At 40.2% G+C, this 25418-nt stretch overlaps 1 protein-coding gene across 2 annotated transcripts in view; it reads left to right on the top strand.

Annotated features, from left to right (window-relative positions):
* tax1bp1b (Tax1 (human T-cell leukemia virus type I) binding protein 1b) overlaps positions 1-25418 on the top strand; it is a 101253-nt gene that overhangs the window by 44779 nt on the left and 31056 nt on the right. For both annotated transcript variants that reach the window (XM_043689537.1, XM_043689538.1), the window contains exons 6-12: positions 6208-6356; positions 10659-10749; positions 11540-11725; positions 14471-14716; positions 19918-20073; positions 22646-22757; positions 23710-23828. In XM_043689537.1, the coding sequence (XP_043545472.1) occupies positions 6208-6356; positions 10659-10749; positions 11540-11725; positions 14471-14716; positions 19918-20073; positions 22646-22757; positions 23710-23828 (1059 nt within the window). The remainder of the gene's footprint in view (positions 1-6207; positions 6357-10658; positions 10750-11539; positions 11726-14470; positions 14717-19917; positions 20074-22645; positions 22758-23709; positions 23829-25418) is intronic.

The following is a 25418-nucleotide window of genomic DNA, read 5'->3' as shown; positions in this document are numbered from 1 at the left end:
GGAAAGGGGTGGGGAGGGAAATATATTCCTGGTGGTGGGGTCTGTTTGGAGGTGGCGGAAATGTCGGTGGATGATTTGGTTTATGCGAAGGTTGGCGAGGTGGAAGGTGGGCACCAGTGGCGTTCTGTCCTTGTTACGGTTGGAGGGGTGGGGTCTGAGGGCCGAGGCGTGGGATGTGGCTGAGATGCGTTGGAGGGCATCTTTAACCACGTGGGAAGGGAAATTGCGGTCTCTAAAGAAGGAGGCCATCTGGTGTGTTCTGTGGTGGAACTGGTCCTCCTGGGAGCAGATACGGCGGAGGCGGAGGAATTGGGAATACGGGATGGCATTTTTGCAAGAGGTAGGGTGGGAAGAGGTGTAATCCAGGGAGCTGTGGGAGTTGGTGGGTTTGTAAAAAATGTCAGTGTCAAGTCGGTCGTCACTGATGGAGATGGAGAGGTCCAGGAAGGGGAGGGAGGTGTCAGAGATGGTCCAGGCAAATTTAAGGTCAGGGTGGAATGTGTTGGTGAAGTTGATGAATTGCTCAACATCCTCGCGGGAGCATGAGGTGGCGCCAATGCAGTCATTAGTGTAGTGGAGGAAGAAGTGGGGAGTAGTGCCGGTGTAATTACTGAAGATCAACTGTTCTACGTAGCCAACAAAGAGACAGGCATAGCTGGGGCCCATACATGTGCCTATGGCTACCCCTTTGGTCTAGAGGAAGTGGGAGGATTCGAAGGAGAAATTGTTAAGGGTGAGGAACAGTTCGGCCAAACGAATGAGTGTGTCGGTGGAAGAGTACTGTTGGGAATGTCGGGAGAGGAAAAAACGGAGGGCTTGGAGGTCCTGGTCATGGCGAGTGGAGGTGTAGAGGGTTGAATATCCATGTTGAAGATGAGGCTTTGGGGGCCGAGGAAATGGAAGTCTTGGAGGAGGTGGATGGCGTGGGTGGTGTCTCGAACGTATGTGGGGAGTTCCGGGACTAAGGGGGGATAGGACAGTGTCGAGGTAGGTAGAAATGAGTTCAGTGGGGCAGGAGCATGCTGAGACAATGGGTCGGCCAGAGTGGTCAGGCTTGTGGATCTTGGGAAGGAGTGCAGGGTTCCCAGACTGAGGTTGGAAGGTGTGGGTGGGAGATCTCCTGAGGTGATGAGGTTCTGTATGGTCTGGGAGATGATGGTTTGGTGATGGGGGGTGGGGTCATGGTCGAGGGGGTGGTAGGAAGAGGTGTCCTCGAGTTGGCATTTGGCTTCAGCGACGTAGAGGTCAGTGTGCCAGACTACCATTGTGCCCCCTTTATCTGCTGGCTTGATGGTGAGGTCAGGATTAGAGTAGAGGGATTGGAGGGCTGCGCATTGTGAGGGTGAGAGGTTGGAGTGGGGGAGGGAGGTAGACAGGTTGAGGAGATTAATGTCCTGGCGGCAGTTGGAAATGAAGAGGTCGAGGGCAGGTAATAGGCCAGCGCGGGGTGTCCAGGTGGATGCAGTGTGTTGGAGGTGGGCAAAGGGGTCCTCGGAAGGTGGGCGGGAGTCCTAATTGTGAAAGTAAGCTCGGAGGCGGAGGCGGCGGAAGAAGTGTTCGATGTCATGGCGTGTATTAAATTCATTGATGCGTGGACAGAGGGGGATGTAGGTGAGTCCTTTGCTGAGGACTCAGTGAGGGGGAGGTCTGGAGGGATGGTGAAAACTTGGCAGGGCTGGGAGCTGGGATCTGGTGTGGGTGTGGAGCCGGTATGTCGTGTTCTGGTAATAGTAAAATTTGTGTTTAGCACAGCAGTCTATTCTTGACTTTCGATTGCAGTTTCAATGTACTTCAAATTAGGCAACACCAACTGTGATCTTAGTATGTTAAAAGTAAAGATGCGGCTCTGAGCATAACAGCAGTACTGTACTTTGGCAGTGATTTTTGATGGAGGTATGAAGTTGTATTTATTTTTATAATTCTTAAATCTACAGAACTCCATCTGTTGATAAGAAGAAGGGTAAAGATTAAAGGAGGAAGAGAGGGACAGTTGGCACTACATGTGGAAAGAATTATTTTTAAGGAAAGGTTATTGACTTCATACCTATCGAGTGTTTGATTTTGAGTCTTCTGCCTTGAAAGTTGTTCCAGAGGGCTTGTGTGGTGCGATGGTAGTATACTTATTGTTACGAAACTGGGTAAACCCCTCTGCTAATTTAAACCCGACACTGAGAGAAGCTGACCTCATGCCGTTATCTGTTAAATGTTGAGAGGTGAAGAACTATCCTAGATTTCACTATTTAAAATAAAAATTAACAGTTTTATTCTTTCAGTCCAACAGAGAACATTACAACTCCTTTCTCTTAAACCTATCTTCTACCTCCCTCTCTACAATGTAAATAAAATTAAGATTTATTACAAAAAAAATCATATTTCAATACCAGTCAGCTTTGTCAACTTTCCTTTGTAGATTTTCCTCTGGATTTCCTTAGTTGTCTCTTCTTCTGTCTTCTGCACAACTTTTCTTATGGACAGGTACCTTTCAGAGAGGTATTTGGCTAGCAGTCTATACTTGTTGGTGCTGGCAGTTTTCCCCCTAACTGTTCAAAAATGTCCGGTTTTATATCCCAAAACAGCGGATCATTTCATTGGTTTAATGTCATCAAAACACTAAATTCAAATTTGATTGGATTTTGGTATCTGGGGCATAATTTAAACTGGCTAAATTTGAATTTATTTTTGTTCCATGGCAATGCAACTCCAGGTATTTGTTCCAACTAAGTGTTACATTTTTACCTTGTTCAGCACACTCTGTACTTTCAGTCAGTCCTTCTTAGTCCACACCTGCACTTCATAACATTATCTGAGTCAGGAGGCCTGGGTTCAAGTCCCAGTTATTCCATTGGTGTGTACAGGTGGTCCCTGCAAATGTTCATACACATAAATGACCAGTTTCTAATTTTGGGGATTTTGTGGTACAGTGATAACGTTCCTACCTCTGAGCCATGAGTCCCATCTGTTCCAGAGGTATGTAATAAGATGTCTGAACAAGTTGATTTAAAAATACTAAAGAAAAGCTGAGTTTTAAATACCATTGGTGATGGGGAAAAAAAACATATTAAGTGTGTGTCAGAGCTGCGAGAAGAGGGGGTGGGGGAGAGGAAAAAAAGAAAGTTGGCCCTTTAAGGGCTTTCGTAGTGCAGTGGTAATTTTCCTTACGAATGAACCACGACATCCACGTTCAGGTCTCGCCTGCTTCAGATGTGTATAACAATATTTCTGAACAGGTTTATGAGAGAATGGCTACAAGTTGTTCCAAAAACCCTAGATATATCCCAAAATCAGAAACTTTCAACAGAATTTGCCCATTACATTTTTTAGTGTACTTTTCCCCAATCGGTCCTTCATATTGGTGATTTGTGCCTGTGCAGGTGCAGGTTTTGCTTGTCCACCCCTGTTGTGCCTCCTTATGTATGTCCTCAGTCTCATCACAAACTTCTCTTATCTGTTAATGATGCACCCAGTAGGTTTTTAAAGCAATTGCCTTAATGAAAGTTTTAAAGAACAAAGAGTGATTTACAAGTATTGAAGTGAAATGGAAAAGTGAAAAAGCGGAATGCAATATTTAAATGGGAAAAGAAAAGCAAAATGTTTTAAGAGTTATACAAACAGAATATCTCCAGTCTTTTGTTATTTTATCATTTGATAAGTTTAGGTGGTTAGCTTATACATAAGATTTCAAAATTGCAAGTCATAGAGTAATAGAAATGTACAGCATGGAAGCAGACTCTTTGTTCCAACTTGTCCACGCCGACCAGATCCTAAATTAATCTGGTCTCATTTGCCAGCACTTGGCCCATATCCATCTAAACCCTTCCTATTCATATACACATCCCAGATGCCTTTTAAATGCTGTAGTTGTAGCAGCATCCACCACTTCCTCTGGCAACTCATTTCATACACCTACCACCCTTTGCATATAATAAGCTGCCCCTTCGGTCCCTTTTAAATCTTTCCCCTCTCACCCTAAGCCTATGCCCTCTGGTTCTGGACTCCCAACTCCCACCCCAGGAAAAAGACCTTATCTATTTACTCTATCCAGGCCCCTCATGATTTTATAAATCTCTATATGGTCACCCCTCAGCCTCTGACACTCCTGGGAAAACAGCCCCAGCCTCTTCAGCCTCTTTCTCGAGCTCAAACCCTCCAAACCTGGCAACATCCTTGTAAATCTTTTCTGAAGCCTTTCAAGTTTCACAGTATCCTTCCTCTAGGAGGGATACCAGAATTGCACACAATACTCCCAAAGTGGCCTAACCAATGTCCGGTACAGCCGCAATATGACCTCCCAACTCAATGCTCTGACCAATAATGGAATGCATACCAAATGTCACCTTCACTATTCTATCTACTTGCAATTCCACCTTCAAGGTCTCTTTGTTTCGCAACACTCCCCAGGAACGGCACGGCACGGTGGGACAGTGGTTAGCACTGCTGCCTCGCAGCGTCAGAGGCCCCGGTTCAATTCCCACCTCAGGTGACTGACTGTGTGGAGTTTGCACGTTCTCCCTGTGCCTGCATGGGTTTCCTCCAGGTTCTCCGGTTTCCTCCCACAGTCCAAAATAATGTGCAGGTTAGGCGAGTTGGCCATGCTAATTTGTCCGTAGTGTTAGGTTAAAGGGTAAATGTAGGGGAATGGGTCTGGGTGGGTTGCGCTTCGGCGGGTCGGTGTGGACTTGTTGGGCCGAAGGGCCTGTTTCCAAACTGTAAGTAATCTAAGAAATCTAATCTAAGGAACTTGCCATTAAATTTGAGTCCTGCTCTGATATGCCTTTCTAAAATGAAGTACCTCACATTTATCTAAATTTAAATCCGTCTGCCACTCCTCAGCCCATTGGCCCATCCGATCAAGATCTTGTTGTACTCTGAGGTAACCTCCTTTGCTTTCCACTACATCTCCAGTTTTGGTGTCATCTGTAAACTTAAAGTCCTTTGTTTGAGTATCTTCCCACATAAGAATTGTAGAAAATTCTCTCAAACAAGGGTCAGGTCACTGTCTGGAGCTTATTACGTTTTCTTCTGAATAATGGTAGAAAATCAAACTGAAATAATAAAAGGAGAGAGCTCTATGAATTTCCTTATCAATTATGAAGTAGTCCAGGTGAGTGCAGTAGCTAAGGCTGAAGTGTTTGCAGCCATCTTCAACCTGAAGTGGTGAATGTATAATTCTTTGCAGATTTTTACTTTTTGTGCCAGAGTTGGTCTCCTGGTTTGATTGTAATGGAGTAAGGGATATTCTAGACATGGAGAATGTACATTTTGTTGAAATACCATTATGCTAATGCTGCTGCCCTTAGTGGTCTGTTAGACCTATCTGAATTCAGCACATTTGGTGTATGGTGTTAAGTGCCACACAATATCACACAGTGCCCTCACTGAAGGTAAAGAACCAATTCTACAGGACTGTGTGATGGTTATTTCTGCTAGCACTGTCATGAAACAATGTATAAATGATTGATTGGTGAGGATGGGGTCAAGTTTCTTTGCCCTTTTTGACTTGATGATGTAATACTTCATGGGGTCCAACGTTAATACAGAGGACACCTTGGGCAACTCCTAACTGTGTACTCTTGTGCTGTCATCCCCCAGTGGATCAGTCCTGCTGATTGAGCAGGGTGGTAATGTGAGCATACAATCAGAAGAACCATGAACAGGCATAGGTCATGCAGCCATCTAGCTTGTCCTACCTCTCAACAGGATCATTTGAGCATGGCCTCAAATCCCCATTCCTGCAACCCCCCTCTCCATATCTTGCTTATTTGGTAATCAAAGCTTCTTTTGCATACTAGTTTACTGCATACCCTCAGTTAGAATCATACCCATGGATCATCAATTTCCTCTTCCTTGACTAGCGAGTGGTGAAAGAGTCTGTGACATTTGCTGAAATAGGTGTGACTTGAGTCAGTACAGTTGATGCTTGATTTGTGAGATAGCTTTCCCAATTTTTGCACAAAGTGCAAAGTATTGCAACAGTTAAATTCAAGTAAGTATAAATATTTGCTGTGAAAAGTTCAAATCTGCTGCCTGTGGTGAAGTGGTGGTGTCCCTATCTGGGGCCAAGACATCCAGGTTCAAGTCCTACATGCTGTGCAAATGTTAGAATGTGTCCAAACAGGTTTATTACAAAAATTTAAGTTCAAATTCTAATTTGTTGCCTTGCTTAAACTCCTTGTTAATTGTTTTTTTTTGTTCACATTATATAACTAGGATCTCTTCCAGAATTCAGAAGCTTTAAAAATCGAGAAAGAAGACATTGAGAAAAGGTTTAAGGAAGCTGTCGCAAAAATTACACAACTTGAAGAAGATATCGTAACTGCTAACCAGAAAGCCATTGTAAAGGAAACTGAATTAGACAGGTACGAAAACTTTTACGTGCTGTGGAGTTAGCTTCCTGTCTGAATTTGTAACTATAGGAAAATTTTATGATTTGTCATGGGTGTTTAGTGATTAGCCCTCCATAGAGAATGAACATGCCCCCATAAGTTAGTCATCAATATTATATCCTCTTCCTATATACCCCTGTCACCACCAAATTGATGTTATTTTTCCTTCTCCCTTTTTCTTAGTCCCAAGCTATTGTAAATGGATATTTTTTATACACAAGATATATTTTCCTGTAATTGCTGGAATAAGGTGAGGTGAGAGTGATCACCTTCGATATGAAGCTAGTGTTTGATGGAGTGTGGCATCAGAGTCTGAGCAAAATTCAATTCAGTAGGAGTTGCGGGGAAGCTGCTGTGCTGGCTGGTACCATAGCTAGGACAAGGCAAGATGGGTTCTGGTTAGGGTTAGAATCCAATCATCTAAAGCTCAAACGTTGTTGCAGGATATCTTCTGAGCAGGTCCACCCATTTTCTCTAGCTTCCTCAATGACCTTTGCTCCAGCGTAATGCTAGAATTTTGTTGTGAGTAACTTTCATTGTCATTCCATAAAGCCTAATTACCAAGTACACGTCAAGAGTGTAACACTGTTCACTTGCTGGCTGCAAGCTGTCCCATCTAGTCTCATAAAGCTCAATAGTACCTGTTTGTGGCTCAGAGATTGGTATGTGAAAAATAGTATTTCTTTATTTTTGGGGCCCTGGCACCAGCACTGTGAAAGCTATGAGCTATACTGTTGGATTGGTCTTGAACTGAACACTGCTGCAACAAGATTTTTTTTACCTGAAGCAGTAGAGAGCACTTCAAATTAAGTTGCAAGGATCAGGGTTCAGGTGAGAGTAGACAAGTTAAAGGAGAAAGTGAGGTCTGCAGATGCTGGAGATCAGAGCTGAAAATGTGTTGCTGGAAATGTGTTGCTGGAAAAGCGCAGCAGGTCAGGCAGCATCCAGGGAACAGAAGAATCGACGTTTCGGATATTCCTGAAGAAGGGCTTATGCCCGAAACGTCGATTCTCCTGTTCCCTGGATGCTGCCTGACCTGCTGCGCTTTTCCAGCAACACATCGACAAGTTAAAGGGCAATCGCCCAAGAAGAGAGCAACGTAGTGAACAAGTTAGTGATGATCAGCATATTGCTGGGAGATGCAGAATGTGCAGACTTACAAATGTGCTCCTAGGTAACATGCTCAAGAGGCTGAAGGGCCAACTCTTGTTCCTATTTCTTCTGGTCTTATACGGCTAGAGATTTCAAGAAGTAACAAATAAAGGCTCTGAATGCAATATATAGCATTTGTAAGAAATGAGAGGAATAATGGCTCAGATCAAAATATGTACGATCCAATAGCAGTTACAGATACATGGTGCAAGATAACAAAGGCTGGGATGTGAATATTCAACCATATGTGGCACTTGTTTTGAAGATCAAAATCTTCATTCAATTTGGGTAGGAATAAAACAAATCGCTCTGTTTAAAAAGTGGGAGTGATTTATTGGCCTAACTGTATCTACACTGTAGGACCGCCTTCTCCAGGGCAATTAAAATGGACAATATGTTGTTGTCTTAAAAGCATTGCCGGCCTCCCAAATTAATAAAAAAAATTCCATTAGCAACGCTAATTTCTTTGCTATTTTGGACACCGAATCTTACAGCAGAGGTGAGTTTAAACAGAAAGGAATCAAAATCTCTGTTGTGCTGGGATCAGGTGGGAAGGGAAATGGAAAATAAATAATGGACAAAGAAATAACAAAAGTCCCATGAAATATCAACAAAAAATGTTTGAAAGTTAATTCCAGTTCATTCCTTGAAAGGTCATTTGTTGAAACAAAACACATGTATAGTCATAAGCACAGATTCAGACCCTTCGGTCTGAATAGTCCAAGCCATAATCTCAAACTAAACTAGTCCCATCTGCCTACTCATGGCCCACATCTCTCCAGGCATTTCTTATTCAAGTACTTACCTAAATATCATTTAATCATTGTAACTGTACCCACATCCACCACTTCCTCGGAAGCTCATTCCACACATGAATCATTCTGTGTTTGAAAGAAAGTGTCCCTCGTGTTTTTTTAATCTTCTCCTCTTTCTCCTGCTCGTGAGTCTTGAAATCCCCCTCCCCCAGGAAAATACACCTGCCATTTAGCTTATCTATTCCTCTCAATATTTTATAAACCTCTGTAAGGTCACCTGTCAACCTCCTCTGCTCCAGTGAAAAAAGTTTCAGCTTATCCAACCTCTCCTTGTAACTTAAGCTCTCCACTCCTGGCAAAACCCAAGTAAGTCTCTTCCAAATTCTCTCAAGCTTAATAATATCCTTTCTAGTACTTCAGAAGATGCCTCCCCAATATCTTGTACATCCTCAACATAACACCACAACTCTTCTACTCCAAGGTTTGAGTGTTGAAGGCAAGCATGCTGAATGCCTTCTAACCACCCTATCTATATGTGGTGCAAACTTAAAAGAATTAGCTACGTGAACCTGTACGTCTCTGTGATCTACAACGCTACCCAAAGCTTTACTTTTAATTGTAGAAGTCCTGTCATTATTTGTTTTTACCAAAATGCAATACCTCTCATTTTCCAAATTCAATTCCATCTGCCATTCTTCAGCCCAATTGATCAAGATCTCTTTATAACCTTAGATAACTTTCTTCATTGTCCACTATACCACCAATCTTGGTGTCATCCGTGAACTTACTAACCATGTCTTCTATACTCCAATTGAAATCATTGATATAAATGCCTAGCAAAAGTGAACCCAGTACTGATCCCTGTGGAACAGACTGGTCACAGGCCTCCAGTCCAAAAAAACAACCCTGCACCATCACTCTTTATGTCCTGCTATAAAGCCAATTTTGTATCCAACTCGCAAGCTCACCCTGAATCCCATGTGATCTCACTTTACTAATTAGTCTACCATGTGGAACCTTGTCAAAGGCTTTACTAAAGTCTAAGTAAACAATGTCTACCACTCTGCCCTCATCAGTCTTCTTTGTTACTTCCTCAAAAATCCCAGTCAAGTTTCTGAGAGACAATGTTTCCTCTCTGAAAGCCGTGCTGACTGTTCCTATTGTCCTTCCCTCTCCAAATGCATATAAATCCCATCTTTAAGAATCCCTTATAATAAATTGTCCACCACCAAAGTTAGACTCTCAGGTCTATCGTTCCCAGGCTTCTTACATCACTCCTTAAACAAAGGCAGAAACCCAAATCTGTTAAAAGGTTAATTGTATTGAGTTGAAATCATTTAATGTGAGAGATTCATGATTACATAAATATCTGAAGTGTGTTCATTCTTTTATTGAAATGCCAGTTGCAGAAACATTTTAAAGGGTTTTTATGATCAGCTCAGGTAAGGAACTTAATCATGATCAATTTGTCCGAAATATAAATTCTACAAAACAGCAGTCAGTTGACTCATTATAATTCAAGCCAATCTCATTGTTTGTTTGTATAATTTTGAGTAATTCGATACTTGCATTTTGATTTTTATTGAATTTGAGATAAATAACAAACAGATGCTTTTGTTTCCTAATAAATGCTTAAATGGAAAGAGAAGTCTAGCCTAAGCTTCCATTCAGAGTTCAATTATTTTCATCTTAAAGAACTTCTCTAAAGTGTTAGTTAAGTTGTACTACATGGTATTGTTTGTAAAATCTATTTTAGACTAAGTAAAAGTTATACTTTTACCTCCATAGTTAAGAGATATGTTATCTTAGTGACTTACTGTCCTACAAAAATAGCCAAATAACTCTGACATATAGGCTATAATGTTGCAGTGGGCCTGGCAGCTTCTTGAACTGTAAAAATATTTGGACAAAACTGGAGACAACTCATCATTTTACTACTTCAGCTCCTTATGCAGAAATTACCTTGATAACTATTTAAAAATGGAGGCTGAAATGATGATGTATAATGTCTTGGAAGTTTCCAATAAAACATGCCAGACCTTTCTTGCATTTTGAAATCAAGTTCTCACTTCAATTTATTAAAAATTCTATCACAAGTTAATTTCTTAACAGACTTCCAGTTTTCAAACGTTCAGTTTTTTTTAATTTCAGGTTGAAATGTTATATTTTGCTCCAGCCTGAATTTGTTTTATGTGAGAATGTTGAAGATGTATATTGCAGCACTGCATGAGGACAAACTTTAATTTGTGGCATTAAAATAGTTTTATTAATAGTACTTCTTTTTGGTCATTGTTACATTCTGATGTCAGTTATACTTCCTTGAGATTTATGTTGTGACATAGCTAAAGATGTGTCATTGCTTCCCCAGCATAAAACACAAACTGAGGAGACTCATTGTTGACAAAGAACAACTTGAATTGCAGTTGAAGAACGAAAAGGATGAGAAAGAGCTTTACAAGGTAATAGGTTAAAAATCACACAACATCAGGTTAACAAGTTTATTTGGAATTACAAGCTTTTGGAGTGCTGCTCCTTCATCAAGTAATTAGTGAGGCAGGATCATAGGGCACATAATTTATACTAAAAGATCAACGTGTCATACAACTGATGCAAAGTATTGAATAAACCTAAACTGCTGATAAGTCTTGAAACCTACAACCCCATTCCAAGTGATTAGAGTGTTTTTTAACTTTGTCTGACACAGTCCAACACTGGCACCTCCATATCAAGGTAATAGGTGGAATAGCGTTTGGTTCCTTAGGTTAACTTTTGGTTTTAAAAAAAAAGCCTACTCCTTGTTTACACTGTATAAAATCAAGAAACTTGTATCATGATCCCAGCCTTTTGGTCATCTGAACTCTAAACTCTTCATGTGGTCCAGCATCAGATCATCTCATTCAATTTTGAAATGCCATTTTATTCTTTCACTTCCAAATAATTACCAAACCATTCTAATAATTAACATTTTAGTTGTTTCTTTTGTGCCCATAAGATAAATGTGCTGATCTTGTATTGCAGTAGCTTTTGAGCGGGTTATCCGTTCAAATTCCATGTAGATCTTGATCATTGTTTTTTTGAATCTGTTTAGGTTTGAAATAATCTTAGAAGCACTTTTGGTCTTGTGCATAATGCTCCTTTATATGTTTAAGTTAGATTTTACTAAAAAAAACATTCATCTACTAGGCATTTGATTTCTATTTGACATTGAACAAAATAATTAACTTGCAAAGTAATTTCATTTACTTGCAGGTCCATGCAAAGAATACAGAAATTGAAAACACAAAGCTAGTTATGGAGATGCAATCTGTTAAAAGTCTCGATGCCACTAAAGAAAACATGCTGGCACACTTCAAGGAAGAAGTGGCAAGACTACAGCAATGCTTGTCAGAAAAAGAGAAATTGCAAAAGGAGCTGTTGGTTAATGCTTCTAACATGGTAAGAATGCTGATTCAAGAAAAAAATCTTCTAAAATATCATGAGTTCCTCACAAAGCTACTTGAGTGGCTCAACCATCAAAAGATGAATACGTGTCTGTACACCCCGCTGACAAAGTGAAGAGGAGAGATGGAACAGATGATCAGAGTGCCCCCAGCAAAAGACAAATGAAGTGGAATATCAGTGCATAATAGATGTTGATTTCTGGTGTGAGTAATCAGCAATAGGTTTGCTTAGAGCAAACCATGTAAACAAAACATAGGGGTAGGGGAGGGGGGTTTAATAAAATGGGAAATAGTGATTGTGCCCTTAAGTTTTTAAATTTAATGTTGAGTCCTAAAGGCTGTTAAGTGCTAAAGTCGAAAATGAGATACCATCTTTTGAGCTTCTGTGAGCTTTGTTGGAGCACTGAAGTACACCTAAGGCAGAAATATTAACATGACATCAAGATGGTGTATTTGAAATGGCTAATATTTCTATAAAATATCTCTCATTATAATGACTCCACCAGCCTTTTGTTACCTGACCCTATTTTTGGAATTCCCTTCCTAACCCCTCCATCTCATTTTACCTCTTTCAGGATGCTCCTTAAAACCTAATTCTTTTGGCCATCTTCCCTATTATCTTATGTGATACATTGCCATAAAATGATTATAACTGGTGTTTTCTGACAAAAGTGCATAGTTTTAGTTCTGACTGCCCAGTGTGTGACAGTAGTGAGCAACTATTGCTGAATGTTAGTTCTACATGATGTTTGAAGTTTAGTATATTTGGTGTACTTAAAATCAGAACTATTTTTATCATAACAAAAGCAAAAGGTTGAAGATGGTGGAGATCCAAAAAAATAAAAATGTGCTGGAGAATCTCTGCAGGTGTTGCACCATCTGAACAAAGAAACAGAGTTAATGCTTTGAGTCAAATATGACTACTTTTTGGAACTATTTTTAACTTTCCTGATTATTAGTGACAGAAGAGACATACATATAACAAATATCAAACGAGCAACACTTTGGACTGTGTGAGATAAGGGATGCTTATTGGTCAGCAAGTAGATTCTGGTTAAAGTGTTGCCATGGTGAATGCATTTGGGCAGTAGTTTTCAATTTTTTAAAGCATTGGATTACTTTTTGAATTTAATTGCTAATCAGGTTCGATCCCAAAGAAATTCTCGAATAAACATTTCACTTTTTGTGTTATAGAAAGATAAAACTAAGTGTTTAATTTTTCATTTTGTCTTCTACTCACTAAGTCTCATTATGATGACTATGATTGCACATTATCTGCCAGTGCCCTGAAGTTTGTGTTGCAGTTTGTGTAGAATCCATTCAATGGTTATCTGAGAAGTGGGTGCGATACTTGAACTTGATTAACTGTTGCTCTGTCCCGGTGGTATGTGGAGCGTATGAATTGACCCACACTATGAGCCTGCCTCATGATCTTACATCGGTTGTTGGTGCAACACTTACTAAATTGGAAATTGTTCAGCTTCACTAGTTAGTTGAGGGCGTCTTATTGATATTATCCATCAAGTCTCAAGATCAGTATTTTTTGCCAAGGACTGATCTTGAGGTATACGTTTGAATTTCAGGGATTACTCATTAGTTTCAGTGTTTTTATTTTCACTCTGAATAGATGATGCCATTACTTAGTAGCAGTAATATCTTCTGACATTCAGAAACAGAAGAACTTTGCTTTGCAGCCCCATTCTGTTTTGTAGAGCTTCATTCCCATGGGCAGGACCCCCTCACCCCAAGGTTGCTCACTATTCATTTTGAACTTACCAGCAACAAGCACAGGAGAGAAATAGACATTGAGTGGTAGAGCTGCTTTCATTCCCTCCTATTTTATTGATGAGGGTAACTTTCCTCTCTTCGCACCTGTGAGTGGATTTTTGAGGTTGATTTAACAATTTTGGAAATCAATGTGAGCTCTGATCATTTGCCTCTGAGATTTCCATTTCTACTGGTAGTGTGATGTGCAAAATGAGGGAAAAAAAACAATAGAATGATGGGATAAATTTACTTATTTAACCAAGAAACTGATTTTGAGAGCAAATAGATAGGAAGGGTGGAAACAGCTGGCAAAGAAGGAACGTTTGCCTTGTCACCAGGTCTGATGGAGTATGCTGGAGGGCCAATGATGAATGACCGTATAACAAGGGAGACTTTTGAATGGAATAGGGAGGAATTGGTGCAGTTGTTGGAGTGAGAGTGGCTTTTAAAATTGGAATAGATAATACTAATGCAATGTCACAGGTGGTGTGTTTGGGGCTGGTGTGGAAGTGAAAAGCTCAAAGTGCACGTAAGATCTTTAACTGAAGGTAACCAGAAACGTACTGAACTCAAATGTAACAAGAAAGATATTGTAAGTTAAAATAGTGGGTTGACCTTTCTTGTTACCTTACTATTAACTTAGTTAACTGAAAATAAATGTCTTCCTTGTAGGTAGACTGTTTATTGGCTGTGTTGTACACCATTTTTAGAACCTCATGTTTAAAACTAATTTTGAATAGTAATTGTGATTTGCCTCTCTGTTTTTGCATCTGTATTTCTCAGATCATCCAACTTTTCAAAAGTCCTAAGGATCAAGTGTCTTGTAAACTCCTTCAGCATTATTGCATATGTGCGCTGCTGGCTGATCCTTTTCTTCTCACTTGCCGTGACGGTTTTAAATATTTGGTTTGTTCTGATGACAAAAATAGTAGCTATAAAATGTTCACTAATTGTTAATTTTTGTGATTTTCAGGACGAAGTGTCTGTTCTTCGTGAACATTTACGCAGAGCTGAGGAGCATGTACAAGCGAGCGATCAGAAAGTGGCGTTGATTGCTCAGGAGCTTGCTGATGCTTCCAATATACGTGACAAGACAATGGGTGATCTACACAATGCACGAATAAAAATTGATTTGCTTAAAGATGAGCTTGCTGATACTGAGAAGAAATATAAGGCAGAGATCCAAATGCTAAAAGCTGCATTATCAAAAAAAGAAAAGGTATGTTTTATGGCACTTACAACTTTCTTCTCTTCTGCTTTGGATATTAACGTTGTTGCATGCGTGAAAGTTTCTCTTTTCCAACTACCCTGTTTATTAATTAAGCTCATTGTCCACCAAATTAAGTCTGATTTTGCTGTTGCCAGTGTTTTGCCACACTCAGAACAGCTCTGTGCTAGTTATCTTTCTTTCTGTGACAATTCAGTTGCTCGAGAGCAAGTATAAGACTTAATGATCCAAAGAGTGGGCTTTCAGCAGGAAAAGCTACACATGTGGTTTAAGCGATGCACCTGTGTTGGGCGTTGAGGAGCATAATGCCTTTGCCCTGATAAATTAAAAATTTAAGTGCATGTCTCTGAGAATGTTGGGTCCCAGATCAAGGAGGTGCAGCAGGTCCCAATAACCAAGGCTTGTGTTCAAGGGGTGCCATTGTGCTCGGATTGAGATTTCTGCCCAGGCAGTGGTGTGTGTAGAATTGGCTTCATAGCTCCCCTTCCTTTTCCAGATTTTCTGCCATTCTTTGATTCCAGTTTATCTTGGACAGATGCATTCACATTACAATGAAGTTCATTTTCCTCCATTCTATTCCTGTTAGTTTAGACTGCTCCTCGTTCTTGAATACTTCAAACCTATATGGGATGATACAATAATAACTTCTCACTACCAGTTCATCGAAAGATATCTGATCCACTTCATACCTGAAAACCAGATCTAGCAATGCTGTTTTCGTCATTGGTCTGGAAATAGGTTGATCAAGCAGATTCTCTTGAAACCAGTTGAGGGGTTCATACCCTTTCTCTCCCCTTGACATTATTATTATCTAACTTTATAATACCAAGAAATCCAATTCAAAATAAATTCTTTGTGACTTACAAGTGGTATAAAAACATAGAACTTCTCACCACAGACTGGGGGTTGAAGTAAGTAGTATGTATGAATATATTTTAAGAGAAATTAGAGAAACAAATGAGAGTATAAGGAATAGATAGTTATGATAGTGAATCTTGATGGAAAAAGACTTGCATGAAGGCTGAAAAGAACCGAGCTGGTTTGTCTATTTCTGTTTCACATCTTTTGCAATATTAAGAAAGTTGAAGCCTTAATCATCACTACTGCAAAGCTTTTGCACGTTTCATCCAAATTTGCTCCAGTTCTTCTTAATGCACTCAATAGTGTAATGACACCTCTGTTGTTTATCTCTAATGAAATAGGGTTCAGTCTTTGCTTATGGTAGATGGTGGAATTTGAATTCAACAAAAATCTGGAAATAAGAATCTAATGATGACTCTTGTCTGGTCAACATGTGATTCCAGACCTGCAGCCATGTGGTTGACTCTTAATTGCACTTTGGGTAATTAGGCAATAAATGCTGGCCTGTAATGCCCACATGAGTACCTTGCATAGGCCGATAAGCAGCTGATTCATCCCAGCAATCTACTTTAGTCAACTGAGTTCTTATTATATTTATTTATTTGTTTAATTTAGATCAGTTTGATTTAAATTGGCTTTTTGTTTTGAAGGAATTGGTTCTCAGAATATATTTTATTGTTGGATATATCCTGAGTTGTATTTGCTGATATGCATCACATGCCTTATTTAATATTCTTTAGAACATGACTATCCCTCGTACCTTGTATTGGCGATCCCACAACTTCTACAATCAAAACTTTTTTTTATTGTTCCTGAACGTTTGAGTTGAAGACCTGTCTAAAAACTGTTCTATTCAACAGTTGCATTTCACCTCTTGTCTCATCTAACATTTTAATATAAAAATGTTTTCTTCAGCTGTGGTTGATCACAAAATTTGAAAATTAATGTCCTTTGAGTCTTTCGCTTCAATCTCATTGCTCCATCTAATCATATTCCATGTCATGTATTTACAATATCCTTTTATTTCCCCTGTCTGACTATGAATGATTGGTGCTCAGCAAAGGGAAATTTGGCCAATTGGATAGAAAACTGGCTAACTGGTCGAAGTCAGAGAGTGGTGGTAGGTGGTAAATATTCAGCCTGGAGCCCAGTTACAAGTGGAGTTCCGCATGGATCAGTTCTGGGTCCTCTGCTGTTTGTAATTTTTATTAATGACTTGGATGAGGGAGTCGAAGGGTGGGTCAGTAAATTTGTAGATGATACGAAGATTGGTGGAGTCGTGGATAGTGAGGAGGGCTGTTGTTGGCTGCAAAGGGACTTAGATATGATGCAGAGCTGGGCTGAGGAGTGGCAGATGGAGTTCAACCCTGCCAAGTGTGAGGTTGTCCATTTTGGAAAGACAAATAAGAATGCGGAATACAGGGTTAACGGTAGGGTTCTTAGTAAGGTGGAGGAGCAGAGGGATCTTGGGGTCTATGTTCATAGATCTTTGAAAGTTGCCACTCAGGTGGATAGAGCTTGAAAGAAGTCCTATGGTGTATTAGCGTTCATTAGCAAAGGGATTGAATTCAAGGACAGTCAGAAACTTTTTCCCTGGGTACAACAGAGTGTTACAAGGGGGCATAAATTTAAGGTGAAGGGTGGAAGGGTTTGGGGAGATGTCAGGGGTGGGTTCTTTACCCAGAGAGTGGTGTGGGCATGGAATGCGCTGCCTGTGGGAGTGGTAGAGTCAGAATCTTTGGTGACCTTTAAGCGGCAATTGGATAGGTACATGGATGGGTGCTTAAGCTAGGACAAATGTTCGGCACAACATCATGGGCCAAAGGGCCTGTTCTGTGCTGTATTGTTCTATGTTCTATGTCCCCTTGAGCTCCAAACTTGATTAATTTTGAGCTGGCACTGTGCTGAGCTCCTCATCTATCATCATCTCCTTTTGTGACCAGTTCTTTGCTTAGCAGTTCTTCCTTGCCCTTTAACCTGTTGCCAGTCTGCCAGTCTCTACCTGGACCATGAGTCCTCCCTTCATGTTCCACTCTTACTTGGGTTCTGTCCTTCATCTATATTTCTAGTACATTGATGACTGCCATTCTCATCCTGAACTTGAACTTTTTTCCAATTCTTGTCCTTCTGGCACCTTCTCTGCACTTCCTTTCCTTTTACTGACTTCAGTCTCTATTCCAGGAGATAAACTATCAATGAATATTTGCTGTAATCCATGAACTTCACACTTACCTTAGCTTCATTTTCTCACATCACACTCTGTGTGAGAATTCCATTCTGTTATTCAACTTTCTCTGTTAGAATGATGCTAATGGTGTATGTATTCCTTTTTGCCAAAATAAGGTGCAATTCTCCCACGTAATTGTCAGGGTCGTGAAAACCATCCATTCCATTTCCCACACTTCAACTTTAACCTATCTGCTTCTTTACCATGTCCATAAGGCTCCCCTTCCACCTCACCAGTCTCTACTCAACAGATCATCCTCTGCCATTTTTGTCACTTCCAGTGTTAATGCTGCCACCGAGCACATCTTCCTTCTTCCTTTTCAGAATTCCAAAGTAAGCTTCCCGTTGCAATGATCAACTCATTGAATGTCCCTAGCACCTATTCTCCATCCTATAATTCAATTTTTCATTCAAATGGAAATGATGTAATCGTGTCTTTTTACCTGCGTTCTTCTCACTATTCAAAACCCTTCTACATGATGCAGTGGCTTGTGACTTTTCATATACTATATTTGCAAGTGATGTGTTGTCTCCTGTGCACCGAGGAGACCAGACATAAATTGGGTGATTGCTTTGCATTCTCCTGAGCTTCTGGTTGCCTGTCTTCTTTATTTCCCACACTCTCTTCATGTTCACTTTTACTTCTGAATTTCTTATCTTTGCTTTGGATAATAATAGATATATCTTATGTTTCTTTACTGATCTCATTACTACTCTATTCTGTCCTGGAGTGCCAACTTTTTTATATCATTTAATCACTCCCATCTTCACCCTATAACTGATCTTCCCTGTCATTCATTTTCCACTGTCTTCCTTGTTCCTTGCCTAAAACCCAATGTATTTTTAATTTTTTCCATATCTAAGGAGAAATTGCTTAACTAATCTTGTCCTTAATCTATAAGGCATAAGTAACGAGTGTTATGCAATATTGTTCACTTGACTGGCCAAGTACAGCTCCAGCAACATTCAATACAACTATCAAAGATAAATAGTCTACTTGATTGGCATCACATTCACCACCTTCAACATTCATTCGTTCTGCCACCAATGTAGCATGCCTTTAGTGTGCAGCTGTAACTCACCAAAGCACCATCAACAGCACTTTTCAAATCCATGAACTCCTCCACCTAGAACAGCAAGAGCAGCAGATGCATTGGAACACCAGTGATCGCAAGTTCCTTCCCAAGACACACACCATCCTGACTTGGAATTCTATATCGTTCCTTCTGTGTTGCTGGATCAAATTCTGGACTTCCCTTCCATGCTGTAGTATACTCACTCTCCATAACGGTTGTTGTTCAAGAAGGCATCTCACCAGCATCCTTTCCAAAGGCAGTTATAGAGAATACAGGCAATAATGGGAAGATGCGCAATAATGCTGGCCTATTCAGTGATGGTTACAGACAACAGTCATTGAGCTGAAGCATTCACACTTTTATTCACCATTGTTTTCTGATCCACTGAATATTTTCAACCTTTTTCTGTTTTTATTTCAGGTTTTCAGTAGCAATGGTAGGTTGTTTTTGTGTGTTATTATAACTTCCCAGGAGTACCAATGAGAACTGGATGTAGTGATCCTTGCTTATAGTTCCAGGTGTTCATTTTCAATCTTCTGAAATAAAAGTAATTCAAAGTTAGAGACATAAATCTAGATGTAAATTAAGTTGTTTTACTTCTTCATAAAAAGTCAGTGTAGAGTATAATTGCCTGTTCAGAGTTTCTGAAAATGAATAGCAGATATCCTGTTGTCTCAAATGTGGCTAAAATTGGTGATCTCACACAAATCCCAATTTCCCACTGTCCTAGTAGCTCCAATGTGATTGTTACATCAGTCGATGACTTCCTTTGAAATAGTTTGAAACTAAACATAGCTTAATATAATATATGTTGCCGTTCTTTCTATCGAAACGGGAAGCCAACTCCCAAATTAGAGCAATGCTGAATGCAAATTAATTGCAAAGTTAATTCAAACGTTGTGTTTAAATTCAAAGAGGTACCTTTATGAAGTTGTTGAAGACAAAAATAAAATGCAGATACACCTTAGCTGCAAAATAATGTATGATAATGTCATACTGTAAACTTACCATTTGGCAAATTGATGCTAGGGTTCTTCAGTGGCTGACAATACAGTGGAACAAGAGCTGCATAAGGAAGTCGAAGATTTAAAGCTAAGGTTGCAAATGGCTGCAGAACATTATAAAGAAAAATACAAGGACTGCCAAAAACTGCAAAAGCAAGTTCTTAAACTGACAGAACAGTTGGTGAGTACAGTATTTATTTTAGACTACTGGGTAATGTAATAACTTGAAATGATTGAAATTTTTTTTGTTCTTTCATGAACGTTTTATCTAATTTTTTTGATTTCTTCGTTCTGTATCTGAAGTATTAATTAAATATTGGGAGGTTCAGGAATTGCAGTTTTGTTGTAGAAGTGTTAGATCAGTGTAATATAAAGTATCATTATGTTGTGACTAGTGTTTGAGGAGTATGCAGTCTTTATCTAGTCCCATATGTCCACTGTTCACAGCACAAATTTAAATGGTTTAGCAGTTACTGTAATGACCAGTTATGTACTTAATCTCTATTAGTTTCAAAATAAAAACAAACTGAAACTCTTGGCTGCTATGAATCCAGGCAAGTTAGCTAAGGCCATGTGACTTTCAATAAACTGGTGCAACAGACTAAATGTCTATTCCAGCTAAAGTTTTTAAAAAAACTGTCCAAAGTAATATTAGTGACTTCTTTAAAAGCAGACCATCTGTCTTCCAGTCTTCCAAGGGAATGCTGTTCCCACAATTCAAGTAGTGGTGTTCAGAATCGAACACTATCCTGATTCCTGTGAGAATTTCCCATGATAGGAAAAGAGTCATAGAGATGTACAGCATGGAAACAGTACCTTCAGTCCAACCCATCCATGCCGACCAGATATCCCAACCTAATCTAGTCCCACCTGCCAGCACCCGGCCCATATCCATCCAAACCCTTCCTATTCATATACCTATCCAAATGCCTCTTAAATGTTGTATTTGTACCAGCCTCCACCACTTCCTCTGGCAGCTCATTCCATACACGTACCACCCTCTGCGTGAAAAAGTTGCCCCTTAGGTCTCTTTTATATCTTTCCCTTCTCACCCTAAACCTATGCCCTCTAGTTCTGGACTCCCCGACCCCAGGGAAAAGACTTTGCCTATTTACCCTATCCATGCCACTCATAATTTTGCAAACCTCTATACGGTCACCTTCAGCCTCCGACGTTCCAGGGAAAACAGCCCCAGCCTGTTCAGCCACTCCCTGCAGCTCAAATCCTCCAACCCTGGCAACATCTTTGTAAATCTTTTCGGAACCCTTTCAAGTTTCACAACATCTTTCTGATAGGAAGGAGACCAGAATTGCACGCAGTGTTCCAACAGTGGCCTAACCAATGTCCTGTACAGCCGCAACATGACCTCCCAACTCCTGTACTCGATACTCTGACCAATAAAGGAAAACATACCAAACGCCGCCTTTACTATCCTATCTACCTGTGACTCCACTTTCAAGGAGCTATGAACCTGCACTTCAAGGTCTCTTTGTTCAGCAACACTCCCTAGGACCTTACCATTAAGTGTGTATAAGTCCTGCTAAGATTTGCTTTCCCAAAATGCCGCACTTCATTTTATTTGAATTAAACTCCATCTGCCACTTCTCAGCCCATTGGCCCATCTGGTCAAGCTCCTGTTGTAATCTGAGGTAACCCCCTTCGCTGTCCAATACACCTCCAATTTTGGTGTCATCTGCAAATGTACTAACTGTACCTCTTATGCTCACATCCAAATAATTTATGTAAATACCAAAAAGTAGAGGGCGCAGCACCGATCCTTGTGGCATTTCACTGGTCACAGGCCTCCAGTCTGAAAAACACCCTCCACCAGCACCTTTGAGCCAGTTCTGTATCCAAATGGCTAGTTCTCCCTGTATTCCGTGAGATCTAACGTTGCTAATCAGTCTCCCATGGGGAACCTTGTCGAGCGCCTTACTGAAGAGATGGACAACCTTTGAGAGCTCATGGAAAGCTCATGTTTTTCATGGAGCAACGAGTTATTGTGGAAGGTATAAGAGAGCCTTGCTCGTATGTGGCGATGCTCATGTTATTATTTAAAGTTGTCCAGCAGAATGAAACCAACAATAAAATCACACAGTTCCAGCAGCATGAGGAGAAATTAGATTTTTGCAAACGCTGAAGGCCTGCGATTATTGGGGAGATTGAAAACGTAATGGCGATAATAATCAGTTTTCACATGTTGCTGAAGTATGGAATTGTGTTGAACTCTGCCTTGTATTTTTTTGTACACGGGCAGCACGGTGGCTCAGTGGTTAGCACTGCTGCCTCACAGCACCAGGGACCCAGGTTCGATTCTAGCCTCGGGCAACTGTCTGTATGGAGTTTGCACATTCTCCCTGTGTCTGCATGGGTTTCCTCCAGGTGCTACGGTTTCCTCCCACCGTCCAAAGATGTGCAGGTCACGTGATTTGACCATGCTAAATTGCCCATAGTGTTAGGTGCATTAGTCAGAGGGAAATGGGTCTGGGTGGGTTACTCTTCGAAGGGTTCGATGTGGACTTGGTGGGCCGAAGGACCTGTTTCCACACTGTAGAGAATCTAATCTAATCTAATCATTAATTCTCAAGGAAGAATCAGGACACTTTGCAGGTTTTTGGAATTGTAAAGTGCTGTTACATCACATGGTTACTTAGCCTCTCTGCATTTAATCTTTGCTTTTGTAACACATTTAGATATTATTTTTTCCAAGGAAAGTTATAGAGAAACCTAATGATACATCATCACATTAATAGGAAGAGAAGAAAAATGAAACATTCCTGAAGAAGCAGAAACTAGCTGATAATGGGACAAACACTGAATCACCTCCAGTGTCAGCAGCTGACTTTATTCAAGATTCCTCTTCAGGTACTGGGCTGTTGTTCAGACTCCAGCTTTATAGATAAGCCAGCACTGTATAATTTCTTAAAGTATTATTTTGTTTTATATTTTGTACACTTGTATGCTTTTCACAGCTTTTAGTCTGAATTGAAATATACATTGGTTTGCAGTGAATAAGTACACAGGCAAGCCAAGTAATGATTTAGTGATTGTTAAGCAAGTATTTCTCCAACTGCTTGTACTGCAGGTGGATCTTCATTTATTCATAAGTAGAAATTGCTCTTCTCAATTTTAATTTCATCTACTACTATGGAACACATTTTTGAAGTGTTTTTATACCCAAGGAAAATGATCTGTAAAACAACTCCATCATTAGCAACAGAGATTTACAAACCATTTTTGTGTTGAAACAATTCTAATACTCATTATTTCCCAGCTGATACTTGATGTTATTCCAGGTCCTACCAGTTTGTCATTGATAATGTATTGCTGACAGTCGTGAGATTAATGTGATAGACACACAACAGTCATGTAATTTCACCTGGCAAGTGAAATTGTTCCTATACGGTAACATCTTATTTTGTGAAGTAGATAAGCATTGGAAGGGAGTATAATTGCAGGGCTTCGGAAAATTGGTGAAAGAATGCAAATCCATTAGTTGATGTAGGTACAGCTAAAATACTTACCTCTAACATTTCCATTCACAAAATACACATGTTCAGGAAAAAAAGTATATTTCACGAGAAAATACTTTTTTTTTTGGCTGTTGAATTAACTGCATGTTTTACCTACCAGTTTGGAGCCCAAATTTGAGCATGTCCAATTGTTCCAGTATCGACTGTCATCAAATCAACAAAATGGCTCTTAAAAGATTAAATTGCTTGTCTGGGAAAATAAAAAGTTAAAACTTGATTAATTTTTATTTATGGGTCTTTTAATTACTAGTGATAAAGTCTACTTCTTGCTCCTGTCTCTCCAGCCATGTCAACTCCATTCGACCATACATTTGATCTCCTGGTGCAGACGCAAATAAGTAAAATGAATAAAGAAATAATGGAAAAAAATGAGAAGTACAAAAAGTGCAAGCAGATGTTGGCCGTAAGTAAACCAATCACTGAGACTTGTAATACCTTATCACATCCAGGTTGAATGGAATGAAAAGATTGCTGAGTCATAAATGATATTCTAAAGAATATGGTTGGAACTCAGTGAGAAAAATATCTTGTTTGCTGTGTTTTCTAGATTATGTATTATATTCATGGTACTTTGTTTGATAAGGACGCGTGGTCACAATCTAATTGTTAAATATTAAACAATCTCTGGTAATTCAGAGTTTGTTTGGTCAGGACATTTTCTTCACTTGGAATATGTTAATTAGTTTAAGGTTCTAATTTAGCATGCAGTATTTTTAGATTGCTTCGCATCTATAAAAGCCTGAAGGATGTCAACACAGATGCTCCATTTTTAATACATTGCTAACATGTTATCCATAGTTCATGCTAAGACAGAAAATGTTTCCTTCATTAAAACAGAAATATGATAAAAATATAGTTTCTCATTCTCACTGTGACAATATTGGCATTTACTGTCCATTCCTAGTTGCTCTTGTTTTGATCCTTTTTTTGCTGCTATAGTGCTGAAAGTGAAAATGTTTCAATATCTCTTTGATCTAAGGTTTTCCAGAATTTTGTCATCCGAATAAGGAATAGCAATACATATCTAGGTCAAAAGAAAGATCTACGTTTTCACATTAAACACTGCAAATGAGAGTCAAACCATTTTCTGATGTTTGAAATCCTAGCCTCTCACCTTTATCCATGTCGCCAAATTTAAAGTGTCTGGAAACGTGAATAGGCTGAATTCAGGTTTCTTGATTCCCAAGGTCAGGTTGGAATGTGTTGGTGAAGTTGATGAATTGCTCAACCTCCTTGCGAGAGCACGAGGTGGCGCCAATGCAGTCATCAGTGTAGCGGAGGAAGAGGTGGGGAGTGGTGCCGGTGTAATTACGGAAGATCGACTGTTCTCCGTAGCCAACGAAGAGACAGGGATAGCTGGGGCCCATATGTGTGCCCATGGCTATCCCTTTGATCTGGAGGAAGTGGGAGGGTTCGAAGGAGAAATTGTTAAGGGTGAGGACCAATTTGGCCAAACGAATGAGTGAGTCGGTGGAAGGGTACTGTTTGGGGACATTGGGAGAGGAAAAAAAGGAGGGCTTGGAGGCCCTGGTCATGGCGGATGGAGTTGTAGAGGGATTGGATATCCATGGTGAAGTTGAGGCGTTGGGGGCCGAGGACAAGGAAGTCTTGGAGGAGGTGGAGGGCATGGGTGGTGTCTCGAATGTATGTGGGGAGTTTCTGGACTAGGGTGGATAGGAAAGTGTCGAGCTAGGTAGAAATGATTTCAGTGGGGCAGGAGCATGCTGAGACAATGGGTCGGCCAGGGTGGTCAGACTTGTGGATCTTGGGAAGGAGGTAGAACTGGGCAGTGCGGGGTATCCTGGACTATGAGGTTGGAAGCTGTGGGTGGGAGATCTCCTGAGGTGATAAGGTTCTGTATGGTCTGGGAGATGATGGTTTGGTGATGGGGAGTGGGGTCATGGTCGAGGGGGCGGTAGGAAGAGGTGTCCTCGAGTTGGCGTTTGGCTTCAGCGGTGTAGAGGTCAGTGCGCCAGACTACCACTGCGCCCCC

Source organism: Chiloscyllium plagiosum, chromosome 5, assembly GCF_004010195.1.
Source record: "Chiloscyllium plagiosum isolate BGI_BamShark_2017 chromosome 5, ASM401019v2, whole genome shotgun sequence".
NCBI lineage: Eukaryota > Metazoa > Chordata > Chondrichthyes > Orectolobiformes > Hemiscylliidae > Chiloscyllium > Chiloscyllium plagiosum.
The sequence above is the reverse complement of the archived record's forward strand: the minus strand, read 5'-3'. Positions and strand labels throughout refer to the sequence as shown.